General features: G+C 47.1%; 2 protein-coding genes and 1 long non-coding RNA gene across 3 annotated transcripts in view; all 3 read left to right on the top strand.

Moving 5' to 3' along the window:
* The window catches only part of FANCD2 (FA complementation group D2), a 43,113-nt gene extending 33,015 nt beyond the window's left edge, over positions 1–10,098 (top strand). Inside the window, exons 34-44 of the mRNA XM_088522756.1 lie at positions 483–610; positions 1,545–1,644; positions 2,254–2,376; positions 2,601–2,694; positions 3,234–3,305; positions 4,125–4,163; positions 4,826–4,900; positions 5,898–5,972; positions 8,960–9,106; positions 9,637–9,717; positions 10,060–10,098. Of these exons, the coding sequence (XP_088378882.1) occupies positions 483–610; positions 1,545–1,644; positions 2,254–2,376; positions 2,601–2,694; positions 3,234–3,305; positions 4,125–4,163; positions 4,826–4,900; positions 5,898–5,972; positions 8,960–9,106; positions 9,637–9,717; positions 10,060–10,098 (973 nt within the window). The remainder of the gene's footprint in view (positions 1–482; positions 611–1,544; positions 1,645–2,253; positions 2,377–2,600; positions 2,695–3,233; positions 3,306–4,124; positions 4,164–4,825; positions 4,901–5,897; positions 5,973–8,959; positions 9,107–9,636; positions 9,718–10,059) is intronic.
* A 137-nt stretch (positions 10,099–10,235) lies between these two features.
* On the top strand, positions 10,236–10,667 carry BRK1 (BRICK1 subunit of SCAR/WAVE actin nucleating complex). Its single transcript, XM_088522754.1, has 3 exons — positions 10,236–10,384; positions 10,470–10,552; positions 10,630–10,667. Exons 1-3 carry the CDS (start codon positions 10,267–10,269, stop codon positions 10,654–10,656), a joined length of 228 nt encoding a protein of 75 aa, XP_088378880.1. The 5' UTR covers positions 10,236–10,266; the 3' UTR covers positions 10,657–10,667.
* A 1,363-nt stretch (positions 10,668–12,030) lies between these two features.
* LOC148595024 (uncharacterized) lies at positions 12,031–12,412 on the top strand. Its single transcript, XR_015913270.1, has 2 exons — positions 12,031–12,146; positions 12,222–12,412. It is a non-coding gene; the product is annotated as an uncharacterized LOC148595024 (long non-coding RNA).
* Positions 12,413–15,012: the final 2,600 nt, after the last annotated feature.

The raw sequence follows: 15,012 nt of genomic DNA on the forward strand, positions 1-15,012 counted from the left end.
ATCCAAAACACTGCACATGATTAGTTGGAGCAACCTTTGCATTGCTCTCTGCTGTCCTACTGGCCGTGAAGGTCTTGCAGAGACCACACTGAGAAAAGTGAGTGCGCTGAAGGTGTATGAAGTAAGGAATGGGATGGAGCCAGGAAGCAGATCATGTGGTTCAGCCTTTAAAGAGAGGAGAGCTTTGTATTCCATGCAGTGCATGAGTGGTGATGCATCAAAAACTGATGAAAAGGAGCTACTGGATTATAAGATATGCATTGATCCACGGACCTCATTTATATGTATGCTATTTGAGACTAGGGAGTCAGTAGGATTCACAGAAGGAATAAATACACTCAGGATAGTTCAAAGGTGTTGCCAGAGACAAAATACTGGGCTAGTGAGACCTTGGATTCAAGCTAATCCTTTTTCTTTGTGTGTTTCTGGGAGATTACCCTATTTGCACTGTCTTCAGCTTTCGTCTTTCCTGTCGTCCGCAGTGAGAGTTTTCAGTACCTAGTGAATTTCCAGCAGAGCGTTCCCAGCTTTCAGTGTGCGTTCACCCTCGCTCAGCTCCTGATTGCCATTGCTGAGAAACCAATGACCAGCTGGAAGAGAGAGAAAATAGGTATCATGTGAAGAACCTCTTCTCCCAGATTAGTTCTGGTGTTGTGCTTTGCCTGGAGGTCTTAAGTTCTGTACTTGGAGTGCTTCTTAGGAGGGAGGGATTTCCCGGAGGCATCCTGGCAGGCTCACTGGGGTGAATAGCCCTAGCCGTTAAATAAAAGGAGCAGCAGTAAGTGTATTTGTTCTTCACACCATGCAACAAGCATTTTCAGTCAAGAGAAATGTTCTTCTCAGGGATTAGAGCTGATTGTAAGGGGACAACATAAAAGCAGGTAAGGAATAGACAGGCTTGCAAGGAATATTCAAGGAAACTATTTGTTTTCCCTCCCTCGTTTTACTATTTTTACTTTCTTTACTATTTTACACTCCCCACATTTTACTATGATGGGAGAACTGCCCAACTAGTATTATTAAAAAGCTGTGGTCAAAAAGAAAACTCAGTTGTTATCGGAGCTCTGTTTGTAGAGATGGATGCCCTAGGGGTAGCCCATTACCTTTTTTTAAAAAAAAAAATTAAAAAAAGTTTTTTAAACTTTGAAAGTTTAAAAAGTTTTAAGACTTTTAATTTTTTTTTAAATAAAAAAAGAAAGCTCACTACACGAGCTAACAAAGAAACAGATCTTAACATAAGTTTGTTAGGCAGAAATAGCCAGGGATAGATGACAGTTCTCACCAGAACAAGGAACATCAGACCAGCAACACACTGGATGTGCATATATTTCGTGGCTGTGACATGTGGCCTTTGCTCCTTTCTAGAGAACATGTGGGAATGAGTTTGAGAGTCCTGAGGGTTAGAGTGACACCCTGATCTTTTGAAAAGCCGTTTGGACCCCACCGGCTTTCTATGGAAAAAGGAAATTATCTTGGATTCTTGCAGTACCTGGGAAACAAAGCACATCCGGGTCTTTCTTTAAGCTATCCCTTCTCTTCGACAGCTTCACTAGCCAAGCAGTTCCTCTGCCAGTCATGGGTGAACCCCACCGGAGAACGAGAGAAGGGCAGCCAGTTCAACAGCGCGCTGCATACTCTGCTCTGGTAAGGCCAGGCTGGCTTCTCTTAACAGCAGGACTGTTTTTTTTTTTTTGATGATGATGATGATTCAAGCCCTAGGACCCTTAAAACTAATTAGTGGGTTGGGTATTGAGCTGATCTGCAAGGAAGCAGTGTCAGGTTGATACTTTCTGCAAGCCTATGTGAAAGATGTGAGCAGTTCTTAAAAACGGTGACTACACAAATGTCAGTTTGGGTCCAAGCTAGACTTGCTATGTTGAAAAGCTTCATTTTAAAATAAATAACTTTCTCAAATGTAGTTTTCAAAGTCACCATTGGGCACAGAAGCATGCAGAGACCTCATTTGTGCTGGGTTATAGCTTATCAGCATACATGAACACATCTCTATGTGTTGATACTTGGGAGAATGAGTAAATATTAAACCCAGGTTTGCCTCAAATCCTGGTAGCTTTTAATGACATTACTGGGACAATTCTAAGTGTTTGCTTTGGATTCCAACAAGTGTTTGCCTTTGGCATCAGAATTAACTTGACAGTTTTAGGCCACACGTTGCAGGTAATGGAGAGTTTCAAGGACTTGCTGTCTTACTCTGCATAATACTTAATGATGAACTGAATTGATGCTTGGGTTTAGTGTCTACCTGGAGCACACAGATAACATCTTGAAAGCCATAGAGGAAATCTCCAGTGTTGGTGTTCCTGAACTTATCAACTCTGCCAAAGACGGATGTTCTTCTACTTATCCCACCCTGAGCAGGTAATTGCATCAATATAGAAGGGCAGGATGTGATTGATAGCAACCCCCCCATCTGCCTAGGGGCTGGGCTAGAAATGCTGAGGAGTCCTAGGGTCAATCTGCTGCTGTTTCCTACTGAGGGTACCCAACTGAGCTGCCTTCAAGTTCTCCATGTCCTTCTGGGGACAGGAGCCTACTCAGAAGCCCAGAGATAGCTTTTAGTTTTGCTCTTGCTTTCTCAACAGACAGACCTTCCCAGTTTTCTTCAGAGTGATGATGGCTCAGCTAGAGAATTCAATGAAAAGCATCCCAGCTGGGAAGCCATCGGACACAAGTGAGGTAAGAAAACGAAAGCATCTGAACTATTCGGGGGCATAAATGCTAAATTATAAAGTGTATGTCGCTCAGGAATTTACTGCTGAACTTTGGCTAGGAAAGGTACTCAGACAGTTTTGAACTGATGTAGAGGATAATATATAAATAGCAGACTTTTGCAGGTCTGCACTATGCCAAAAATCCAGTAAATCCAGAAAAAAATCCAGAAGCTGTAGCCAGAAAACAGGTAGTAACCAGCAAAAGACTGAGCTGTAGAGCTGGTCCTGCACACCTGTGTGAGAGCGCAAAAGTATTTCCCAACAAGAACCAAGGAAATGTTTTTTTTTTTTTTTTTAATAGTAGTTTTAAGGCATGTGGGTACTGAGATCAGGCTAGAGCGGCTTTGTATTGGAAAATCTGCCTCTGGGGGAGATTTCGTCCATCTTTCTTCAACATGAGCACCACTTTAGGCTCTGGAGATAGTGAGCGCTGCGAGGGCATTCAGCAAGGTGAGAGGAAATGCTCCATCTTGGTGACTGTGGTATCCCCTTGTGTCCCATTAGGTGCAGTTGGAGAAGCTGTTGCAGTGGAACATCGCTGTGCGAAATTTCCATATCCTCGTTAACTTGGTCAAGGTGAGGAGCTGGCATGTTCTTCTGACTTTCCCTTTGGATTACCAGCAAGGCCATGTATACTCAGGCTCCAGAGTTCAAGGAAAAAATTGTGAAGTATGGTCTACTGGTGGAAAAAAAAAAAAGGAAATGGTAGCTAGAACCAGTCATAATGGACATGCAAAGGTTCCCATTTAACCTGCATTTTAATGCTTCCTAATTCCTACAGCCTGCATGTCCTGCTAACACCACTTTCATGTGAATGTCAAGGCAAGAGGATGTGAAGAAATCCAGGGAAAGGAATGATATCTTGTGTTAGATCATTAACAATTAGATTATTCCTTCCAAAATAGATCATTTTGCACGCCTTAGCTTTGCTTTGGCTGCCATTTGGTTACTTGCCTTTCAGCTGGCTTAGATTTCTCGGATTCCAAACCATTAAAGAACCTGAGATTTGCTGAAGTGTGTTTGTCATCTGCAGAAGGTGCAGCTTTCTGCTCCTCTGTTTCAGATACCTAGGCAGCCATTCATCCAAGTACTTCAGTCTGCTGTTAATCTGCTCTCCCTTTTAACCTATGTCTATTTAAATACTTCAGCTAGTTACAATATTGTTGTCTTCTACTTTTTTTGTCGTGCTTGTGTGAGCAACACAAAGGCACAGCACAGTGACGTTGTGTTTCAACCCTACACTTTGCTCAGCGACACCCATTGCGTTTCACAGAGTTGAAATTTGAAAGACAATGTAGCCAGCAGAGTGCTGTTTTAAGGGCCTGCTCTGCTTCCCTTGTTTCCTTAAAACTTGTGGATTGATCTGTCTCTTTTTATCCGCTCTTGTCCAAGTAGGTATTTGACAGCAGACCTGTGCTCAGTATCTGTCTGAAGGTAAGCAGAGACTCAAAACAACTCAAGAGAGCAGTTTCAGTACCACCTTTCTTGAATCATTGCCTGCAGTGGAGAAAAGAGTGGTTACAAAATTCCCTGATAAAAGCAGATACTGTTTATATATGTATAAAACTGTCTTCCACTAATCCTCCTTGAATGGCTTGACTGCAAAAACTTCCTGCAAGTGCCATTATGGAGTCCAGCCCCTTTTCTCCTCACTCCTTTTCATGGTATCTAAAATCAGAGCAGACAACAGCAGGCATCCGCTAAAGATGAGAAATGCCATGTGTCCCTTTGCAGCTCTCCCTTTTCTGGCTGGAGCTCATATAGTGACTTTGTCACATTGTATTTATCAGTTTTGGGCCCCGTTTGCTAAAGAAGAAACTGGGGATGTGTACAAGGGTGAGTCCTTATCCTGCTGACACTTCTCTTTCCAGTGATTAAAGTGGTTCTCTTCCCTGGTCCTGTACATCCAACTTCAGCCTTTATTTGAATATAGCCTTTCATAAGAATTCTTAAGAGTGAAGGGTCTCCAAGGTAGATTGAAAGAATGTGTTGTTATCTTGTTTGATTTGGTGATGGTTCTTTGAAAGGGAATTTAAACCTGCCTTCTGAAATGGCTAATAATGGAGTTTATAAAGAAATCTCTCATTTTTTTATAGTACGGCCGTCTCTTTGTAGAAGTGTTTCTGAAACTTGCCATGCCTCTCCTGGACTACAGCTTTAAAAAGCACAGGGTAAGCATTTTGGAGGCAGAACTGTTTTGGAACCAGTTGGGGAGCTAAAGCAAGAACACGAGCAGCTCTGCTTGTTGCATGAAAGGCAACTCCAGCTAGCAGTGGGCAGACACATGGATCATAGTGATACGGTCTGTTTTAAAAAAGTTCACTCACTTGGCTGGATATACATGTAAAAAAAGCTGGATTTTTTTGCTCTTGTTTTGTAGTCAACTGCAAAGACAGCCTGCACTAGCCTTCTGCCCAGGTTTTGCTGTCCACACCATAAATTAGTTCAGAGCTGAGCCAAGCAGCCTGCAGGTCTCTGCCTTTGCAGTCACCAGCAGTCAGGGATGTTGGGCAGTCCCCAGAACACAGAGAAATAAGCACAAATACTTGCCTTTTTTGATAGCAGTTCATTTGTTAAAATCAAAGCAGCTGTTCTAAGGAGAAGGGTAAGGGTTAAGTGGCAAAGAGTCGTGTTTCTGGACACATACTTGCCTGTCCATCCCTTTCTCAGCAAACAGATCTGCATTGCCTAACCTGATCAGGGACTGCACTCTGATGACTGGACTGCTTTGCTGCTAGCAAAGGAATCCCTTTCAAATTCATCCTTCAAATGTTACCACCACAAATGTGTGTCGCAAAGAGTAGGAATCGACTTGAGCTGTCAGGTTGCTCAGGGCTTGTGTTATCCAGAGGGGTAATGTCCTTGCAGTAATTTTGGGAGCTTTGAGCAGTACAACATGCATATGAGTGGAGATGGACAGACCAATGTTATTGCACTTCATGGCAAGTAAGGATGGGTCACTGAATTCCCCCTGCTTTGTTGCAAAGGCAATCAAATTTTGCCAGTAGGACTCATTCTTTGGCCTAATCTACCCAATTTACCTAACTTCTTAATAGATAACTCCTTTCCATTGCACTGTTTTGGGGGAGAATGGGGTTAGCAAATAGATAATAAATAATCTTGCTTGCATTATGGGCCCTGATTTGCTGATGTACTTCTTTATTACAGGATGATGTGCAGAGTTTGCTGAAAACCTTGCAGCTGAGTACCAGACAGCTTCATCACATGTGTGGCCATTCCAAAGTAAGATAAGCTATAATTGCAGTGCAACCTCCTGTGATAAGACTTATTTCCCTTTCACTGCTTTTCCAGACCATAAGCAGGTTTTATTTGCAGGCTTCCAGCAGCATCAGTCCAGGCAGAAACTCTCAGAGGAGGAGAAGTAGCCTTGGCAGATGGACAGAAGTTGAAACGTTTGATGTGAAAGTGGCTGAGTGGGATAGCAGATCAGGTTAACATGCACTGGTTTTTAGAACAGAGCCTTCTGACATCTTTGTTGGCATCTGTAAAGGGTTATTTCTGAGAACATAAGCTAACACCTTAGAGGCAGCATTTGCCTTACTTGAAATACAAATGTCAGATCAATAATATGGGGGCGAAACATTGGCAGAGATCAACAACCTTACGAGCCAGAAGAATCATCATCAGGAGTTGGAAAAGGGGAAAACTTTACTCAGAATCCTCTTATGATGCCTTTTTGACATGATTACATTGACACTGTTATCAGAGAAAGGAGCAAAGGCAGCGGGTTTTACTGGTGACACCCAAACCAGCCTACAAGTTTCTTGTGGGGGACTGGCAGGAAAGAAGGGGGACAGGACTAACAGGTGGCTTCCAGCATGGCGAGCCAGTGCGTGTCGTCAGATGATCACGCGGGGCCACGCAGTTATAGGGAATTCTGCACAACATGATGCTTTCTTCTTGTTACGCTCTCAAGAGGACCAAGAAATACGGGCTGTAGAGGGCAGTTCTGCCAAAGGAGTTGCAGGGAGAAGGACAGAGCTCCTCTGGCTAGATTTGCTAGTGATTTAGTCCACAGCCAGGAGCAGGAACATGAAAGTCTAGGTGAAGACCAGAACGGGCCACTGCAGTCATCAGTTTAGGGATGAACCTGTCTAGTCAGGTTGGTCACTTGGAACTGGGCACAAACCCTGGAGATGCTCAGCAGCCCTGCCCATGTTTGAAAGTCAAATCCCCGTGCCACCTGGTAAATGACAGCCCTGCAGCTTGTACACAATGTTTGCCTTTGCACTTGAGCAGTGTTTTCAAATGCTGTGTTGATAAATAGCTGCCCTGTATCCAAAACAAGATTCATTTTTACAAGAATGAGAAGGCAGATCAAGGTGTGCAATGAATGTCCCAGTTCTGTTTGAAGAAGATGGGGTGCTGATATTTTTATTAAAACAGCCTTGATATTCACGTTGATATAAAACCTGTAGTTCCTCACCGGCATACCATGCAACGTTATTTAAGACTTGTTAGTCTTTCTCAAATGCTTTAAAGAGCATTTCACAATAGACAGTAGCACTCAGCTTCACCTCTATCTTCCCAAGTCTCACCAAGATGCAGGGAACACAGTAGAGCTGAGAGGATGTTGAGGTCTTCCCTGATTCGATTATGGTTATGACTGCTATGTCCAGGGAACAGACTGCAGCTGGCCCTGAGCTCCTCTTCGCTGTTGGCAGAACATGAAGCAGAACAGGGCTGCTGCTTTTGCCATGCACATCTTGACCTTTTCTAAGAAATGAAGCTTACCAGATTTCAGAGTAGACGCAATTAGAGCATCTAATGCAAGAAGGGTTGCAGAGCATTCCCATGAAAGAATTCACGCACAAAGTGATTGCTTATGCTCATGGCAGGTTTAGTGATGTCTGGTTTAGTGATGGCTCTGTTCTGTACTACAGATTCAAGACTAGCAAGAAGAATGCCATTCAGATGGGCACACTCACCTGGAGCTGAACCTCTTGCATAGAAACTCTTCCTCAGTTGATTTTTGCTTAGAGCAACTCTTACCTGTTCCCTCCTGTCCTAGTTCTCCAAAATCTAGAGCTCCTTTAGCCTGGACAAGTTGGATTTGGAGCTAACAGCACACACATATTCTGTAGCTAATGTTCTGGGTATGGAAATCTGATCCAATTTAACAGAGGTATGCAACTTGTAAGGCACATTTTCTAGCCCTCTTTCAGAGTTGCAGAAAATCACCGAAGGATTCTGTCATCACCTAGTCCAGCACCCCATGACTGCACTGTGCCAGGTGAATCTGATAGTAATAACAGCTACGACTACACTGATGCATTTCTACAGGAGTGTTCACAGACCCTCAGGAACTGCATGAGACATGGAGCAGGGAAAGGTCATTACAGTGGTTTGTTCAACATCTGGTAACTTCCTGATATGAAACATGTTGCAGGATTAGTTTGCAGTCTGGGGCTAAAGAAGACTACCTTCTTTCTCCAAGCAAGTAGTTTTTGTACCTGTTTAAATAGGAAGTTTGACACTTGTAACATTGCTTTTTGCTGTGAATTGGCACCGTTTAGTTGTCTATCACTGACCTACATAGGTAGCTCTGCTAGTTTGTCAAAATTTGCTTGTATGCAAAAGGCAGCTTTATGCACGTTACCAGTTGCACGTGCTAGCAGCACTAGCAGCTTCCAGATTTTCACGTGCACACAAGCTATGGCTGCAGTGAGCAGGAGTGACAAGCAGTGTGAGATCTGCCAGAGCAGAGCTGTGTGCTGCTGTTTTTGCAGAACTAAGCAAGCGATACCAGTTTGTTGCTGCGATGATGGAGCAAATGAAAAGCAGATTCTCAAAAGAATTTCTCAACTGTCAGCAGAATTCATCTGATTTGTGTGGAGGTGTTACTAGCCCTCTCTCCCTCAGGAGTTCATGAAAAAACCTGAGGCTCCTTCTATTTTTATCCAGCATAGATATAGCTGTTTGGATTGTTGCAAGGAACCATTTTGCCTTTAGACAAAATGCCTATCTCATTTCATGCTGCTTTTGAAAAATGAAACTAGTTTAGTCAAGAAATGAGACAATCTACCCAAACTTTCTTATGGGCTCTTCCTGCCCGCTTATATAACCATGGCTTGGATTAGCAGAGCTGCTGGTAATCTTTGCAACACCATTTGCTAATGAAGTTCTCTCCCCAGCCTGATTTGTTTTTAAATAGCAAGAAAACCTAAACAACAGTTGAATGTAAATGTATGGCACTGTTTCATATTTAGATTCGACAAGATATTGGTCTGACCAACCATGTACCTTTGTTGAAGAAGTCACTGGAACAGTTTGTGTATCGAGTCAAAGCAATGCTGGCATTCAACCACTGCCAAGAAGCCTTTTGGATGGGCATCCTTAAAAACCGCGATCTTCAGGTGAGATGCATGGTCCTGCCTGGGGCATGTTAAAACCTGGGAAAGGACAAATGTCACCACGCACACACAGCTGTAACTGTGCTCATGTGCAAGTTAAGGCAGAAGGCCACATTGAGCGTGGCCACAGTGGTGTCTAGGCAGCAGAAGGAAGCATTTTATGTCGCTGTTTCACGGGGCACAGACAGTCCATTCCTACATGTCTGGGGGCCCCCTCGCAATAAGGCTTCCCTGCTTTAGTGACCAGCATTTTATTTTCTGTAACAGTGAGTACAGGGGATCCTTTCTCTTGGTTGGCAACAACTATACGCCAAGAAGGGAAAAGATGAAGACCACTCCAACACCTCTTCATCTGCACTTTCCTTCTGTGTGCATTTTAACAGAAGCCTGACCACATTGTTCCTCCTTCACTGCTGAAGCATGTTGACCAAAGGCTGTTTTTTCACTCCAAGTTGTTTATTTGAGATGATAACCATACACATGATCACTTTTTTTTTTTTTTTTTTTTTTTTTTTGACATGTGTTTGACCCAGGGGGAAGAAATCTTGTCCCAGGCTTCCGAGGAAAAGGATGATTCCAACGAGGAGGAAGACTCTACTGAAGCCACCGCTGAGGTAGGTCTTCCCAGGCTGCAGTACCTGCTGCTTTTATGGCTGGTGGAAACTCTTCCTCTAGGGCAGAAAAGCGGGATGGGAGGTGGGGGGGAAACTCCAGAGCTCTAATTTGCCAAGCCAGGTTCACACCGGGATGCAGCTCCCCCGGGGCCCCCGCTATTCTCCTACCCCATTTAAGAACAGCAGAGCAAGCACAGCCTCGACGCCCGGCTCCGGCCGAGGGGACTCGGCCTCGCGGGGCCGTTTTAACCGTTTGTTTCGCGCGGCGGCCTCTGGCCCGGGGCCGGCTGTGGCGGCGGGGGCCGGGCGGCAGCGCGGTTCTCATGGCGGCCTCTCCCGCAGGAGCCGAGCGGCGCGGCGAGCGAGAGCGGCGCCGACTGAGCAGGGTCGTGCCGGGCCGGGCCGCGCCGCGGCGGGTGTCCCCAATAAAAGCGATGCCGAAGCCGGGCTGTGGCAGCCGCCGCGGGCGGGAGGCGCCATGCGCAGGCGCAGTGGGGTCGGGCGGGGCGCAGGCGCCGCGGCAGCGCCGGGAAGGGGCGGCGGGCGGCCATGTCGGTGCAGGAAGACCCGGTGCAGCGCGAGATCCACCAGGACTGGGCGAACCGCGAGTACATCGAGGTGATCACCAGCTCCATCAAGAAGATCGCCGACTTCCTCAACTCCTTCGGTGAGGGCGGGGAGGGGGTGGCGAGGGGAAAGGAGCGGCGGGGGAGGCGGCGTGGCCGGCCGCCCCTCACCGCCGCCTCCCGCAGACATGTCGTGCCGCTCGCGGCTGGCGACGCTCAACGAGAAGCTGACGGCGCTGGAGCGCAGGATCGAGTACATCGAGGCCCGGGTGAGCGGGGCGGTGGGAGGCCGGCGGGTGCGGGGGTCGCCGCGGGCTCTCGGCTCAGCTCTCCCCTCTCCCCGCAGGTCACCAAGGGCGAGACGCTGACATAAGCCTGCCGCCGCCGGGAAACTGCCGCCGTCCCCCGCCGCCCCTGCTCGTGTCACCAATAAAGTGCTGTGCTCCCGCCCTGCCTGCTCTCTGCCTGCCCCCCTGGGGCCTTCGGCCCCTCCACACTCGGCAGGGCCCACGGGAGAAGGGAGATGCTGCTAGGTTGATAGGCCTGGCCGCCTTTGGGGCGCTCTGCGCTCCTGGGGGGTCACGGAGGATGATGGCCTGGGCCCACGGTGAGGTGGAGGAGGTGGGCTCAGCCCCGTGCGGTGGGAGGGTGCCCTGCGCCCGAGGGTGGAGGGTGGCGAGGAGCAGCCAGCTGAGAGTTGGGTCGCCTGGAAGCACTCGAGTCTTCGCTGACCTCAGCCCTTCAGTGAGTATCAAGAGCTACTAACACTGCTTTTGCCTGGTGTGTGCTGGGGAGACCATGCAATTGGTATCAGTAAAGGCTTTCTTACCCCTGTCACGGGCTTTAAATGTCTCGGCACATTATTCTCCAACCAGAGGCTCACCTCTTGGGGGTGGGGATAACTTGTCCACAATGTTTACATTCGTGGCCACTGCTGTAACTTTATGTGCCCTGTTTTTATCTTCAAGGATGGAAGATGTGGCATCAGCTGGCTGCTCCCCAATATGTGTTTTCCCCTGACATCACAGTTTAGTTGTCTGTAAGCAGTTCTGTGGTGTGCTTTGCTTGAATAAGAAAAGTGATTTCTCTAGACCTTCCCTCTGCTTATATAGCCAGGTATATATGCTTTACTGTCAGGTGGAGCTGCACATCCCAGGGGCTTAGCTGCTTCTTGGAGAGTGGTCCTCCTGGAATTAACACTTTGTATCAGTGCTGTAGAGCTTACAACAGAGTGCAACGGCTGCAGGGTGTTGTGTTATGGAAGTGGATGTCGGGTGCACAGAGATGGTGTTGTCACAAGAGGGAACTAGAGGGAAAGCTCCTGTCTCTTTTCTCAGATGCGGTTCCTGTATTGCTCAAGCGCATAGAAAGTCTGCTCTGCTTACTCATGTCACCTGTACTGAATGTGCTTCTGCATGGGCTGCAGGAGAATCTTGAAATCTTGATCCTTAGATATGCTCAAAACTTGGCTGGACAAAGCCCAGAATGGTGTGATTTTTATTGTGGTTCTGCTCTGAGTTGACCTAAAGACATTTAGAGACCCTGTCCTAGTATTCTTTACCCAAAGATTGAAGAAAGCACCATAGACATCCCTGGCACTCTTCTAGACCGACCTGTTTGCTTGTTGGTGTCCTGAGGCAACAAACTGGCTGATATGCTGGGTCTTGTTTTGTCCTAGTCTCCTGACAGGCTGTTATGACCTCTCCTCGCTTCTTCCCTCCACCCCAGCATTTCTCACAGAAGTTGGTGTTGCTGATTGAGCTCAGCATGGCCATGATTTTGAATGTTGGAACACATGTCTTTTGCAGGACCTTGCTCCTCACAGGAGGTAGACTCTCACAGAGCTCAGGCATTGCAAGATCGGTCTGTGCACATTTCATTGCAGGAGAAATGCTGAGTAGCTCTTGCCAGCAGAGAGACTGCCGTTTTTCTCTTCAGGGAGTGTCGTAGTAGTTCTGCATGATGTTCTGGCCAGATCACGTTCTCCATCTGGCCCCTGTTACTGCTTGTTCTGGGTCACCTGCTGAAGGTGAAGTCTTCTGATCATCAGTGTGATGCAGCTTCCTGCAGCATGCGGCCTTCCAGTAGATGGAGCTTTGGTATTTTTGAAGAGCTCAGATTGTTTTAAAGACTGAAGTGTTCTCTTGGTCTTTCTCTCTTGTGTTGTCTTTTCAGGATGCAGTGCCCTGGGAACCCATATGAAACTTCTTGGAAGTGATCTAATTTATTCTAAATTAGGAGATATAGCAGGAGATGAAGATGTGCTCTCCATCCTCAGAGCATTTGAGAGGAATGGGTACTCAGTCATCCAAGCTGATGCCTTTCCCAAAAGGCTGAATTGAAGAGCGAGTTGTCCTGAAGGCACTTAGGAAGCTGCCAGGGTGAACCAGTTTCATGAGAGCTTGAGCCACATCTGTAACTTGAGATATCTCAGTGTTCCTGAGCAGCTAGTGCTCTGCCCCTCAGCGACCGCTGCAATGTGCTGAGCCAAAGCTTGCGAAGTGATCAGAGCAACCCTGCACCCCTTATTAATTATTCAGTAAGTTAACAATTCTCAGACCTCTAGGTGAGCCTGAATAAGTGGCGGTACTGAATTAAAATCTTGTGAGAGAGTGGAAATGATGCTAAGTTGGCCTTACCCTTTTTCCAGTGCCTTTGGCAGCAGAAGGAGATAGGGCTTAGATGGGAATTGTCATGCATGTGTGTGTGCAAGAGATATTTAAACCTCTTGAACAGGAGTTGTGCTAACCAGTGTTTTGCTGCAATTGGAAAAGCCACAATTTCTTGTCATACTGGGCTTCTAGGAGACTTTAAAGTCTCATTTGCCTTTGTCTTAAGTGCATGGCAGGTGCTTGAACCTTATTCGGTCACCTGAGCTGATGCCAAAAGGGGGATATATTAGAACACCACTGTTTTTCTGAGTGAGAGGTTCCCTTGTAGCTTTGTCCTTAATAGCTCTGGAAAGGTGAATCTTTCTTTAAAGATCCAAGACGATGATCTCTGCTTGCATCTAGATGCCAGGGCACTACCTGGTCCTCTGGCATATAGCAACCCTAAGGGCAGCTATGCACTTGGCTTCGCACCTGGCACCCACCAAGCATGTCTGACACAACATGCTTGAAAACAGTCCTGGAGCCAAAGGTTCCAGAAAATAATATGAGAAAATAAAATATGTAGAGGAATGGTTAGAGAGGCGCGGACATGGCTGCCCAGCAGGCCTGCTCAATTCCAGCCTTCAGGTTTCAGTGAAAGAACAAAGGGACTGCTAACTAGGAGATAAGGAAGTAGACCAAGGTCAGAGGGAATAAAAGAGCTGTTGAACTAAAAGGATGAGCTAAACAAGTAAGGGGGGCTGTAAGGGTCTTAGTTAGATCATTGTCTACCAATTAGGAGCCTGTGTAATTACATCACTAACTGTTAGAATCATATAAATGTACTGCATGTAAGCTAATAGACGAAGCCAGTTCCAGCTTCTATGAAGTTGTTGTCTGGCATTCCTGACCCGCTCCAAGCTGCAACAAGTGGCGCCCGAACAGGGACAAGATTCCGAACAGGGACAAGATTCCGAACAGGGACCTGGCACAACGGTGCGGGATTCCGGAGGACGACATACGGGTGCAGCCGAGTGATCCGACCAAGAAGGTGGACCGGAGCGGGTAAGCCGGCCGTGATTGCGCACACAGAAAAGGCGACGTTGGGGGGCGAGAAGCCGGGACCCAGGACGAAAAGTCGGTGTTGGGGGGCAAGAAGCCGGGACCCAGGTTGCACGTGCAAGAATAGAGCGAGAAGCTGTGGTACAGCTGCTGCAGGTGAAAAGAGAAGCAGCAGTGAGTACGAAAATGGAGCAAGAAGCTGCTGTACAATTGCTGCTGGACTTATTAGCAAAGAGGGAGGCAGCAGTGAGCATGAAGAAGCTGTATGAGCTGTATAAATGGGCTAGAGACAAGGGACACTTGCAAAGACCCAAGCTGAAGCGAGGGGGTTCTGAGCCCCACCATCGCCCAAAGGACATCACAGGGCCACCGCCAGATCGTGAGCCTCCCGAAGCTGCGAGCAGTGTACCTGTAAGGGCCTTTGCGAGCACTTCAGGACCGGGACCGCCACGCCATCGAAAACCGCTGGTATCTGGAGATCCATTGCCAACCCCCCCAGCCCGTGTCCTCATCTGTGCCGGTGGCACCTGCACTGTCTGTGCCCCCACTCCCGAACCGCCCCGTCGTGCCTAAGAACGGCCCAGCTGGGTCCAGGACTTGTTAGATCAGCTTGAAAAAAGGAGAAGGGGGGCCAGGGAAGAAAAGGTGAATGAGATCAAGGAGACTTATGTTGCTGAGGGCTTGACAACAGCCAGGAGGGAGGTGCAGGGGGATTTGATCCGTCTTTTAAAGTGGGGGTTGAAGAACTGTAATGCTTTAAGTGAGGACAGAAACCGTTATTAGGGCTATTATTTCTGTTTGCTATGTTCATCTCTATTATGTGTTGTATCCTTTGTATATTGATGCCGACACGAGGTATGGTTGAAAGGTGGAAATTTGTATGATCTGTAGAGTCATAAAATTGTTGTGCGAAGTAGAATCCAAGACCTTGAGAAAGAAGATGTTTGCCTGCCCAGGCTGAGTGATAAGGAGCATGGAGGCGGCTGCTCAGCCAGGCTCATAGCTGACTCCTCCGAAAGCAGTTGAAGGCAGCTGCTCGACCAGGCTTGTAGCCAACTTAACTGCAAACATCCTCT

This window comes from Tinamus guttatus, unplaced genomic scaffold, assembly GCF_059628265.1.
Source record: "Tinamus guttatus ecotype Peru unplaced genomic scaffold, ASM5962826v1 Tinamus_guttatus_pri_ptg000163l, whole genome shotgun sequence".
In the NCBI taxonomy this organism is placed as follows: Eukaryota; Metazoa; Chordata; class Aves; order Tinamiformes; family Tinamidae; genus Tinamus; species Tinamus guttatus.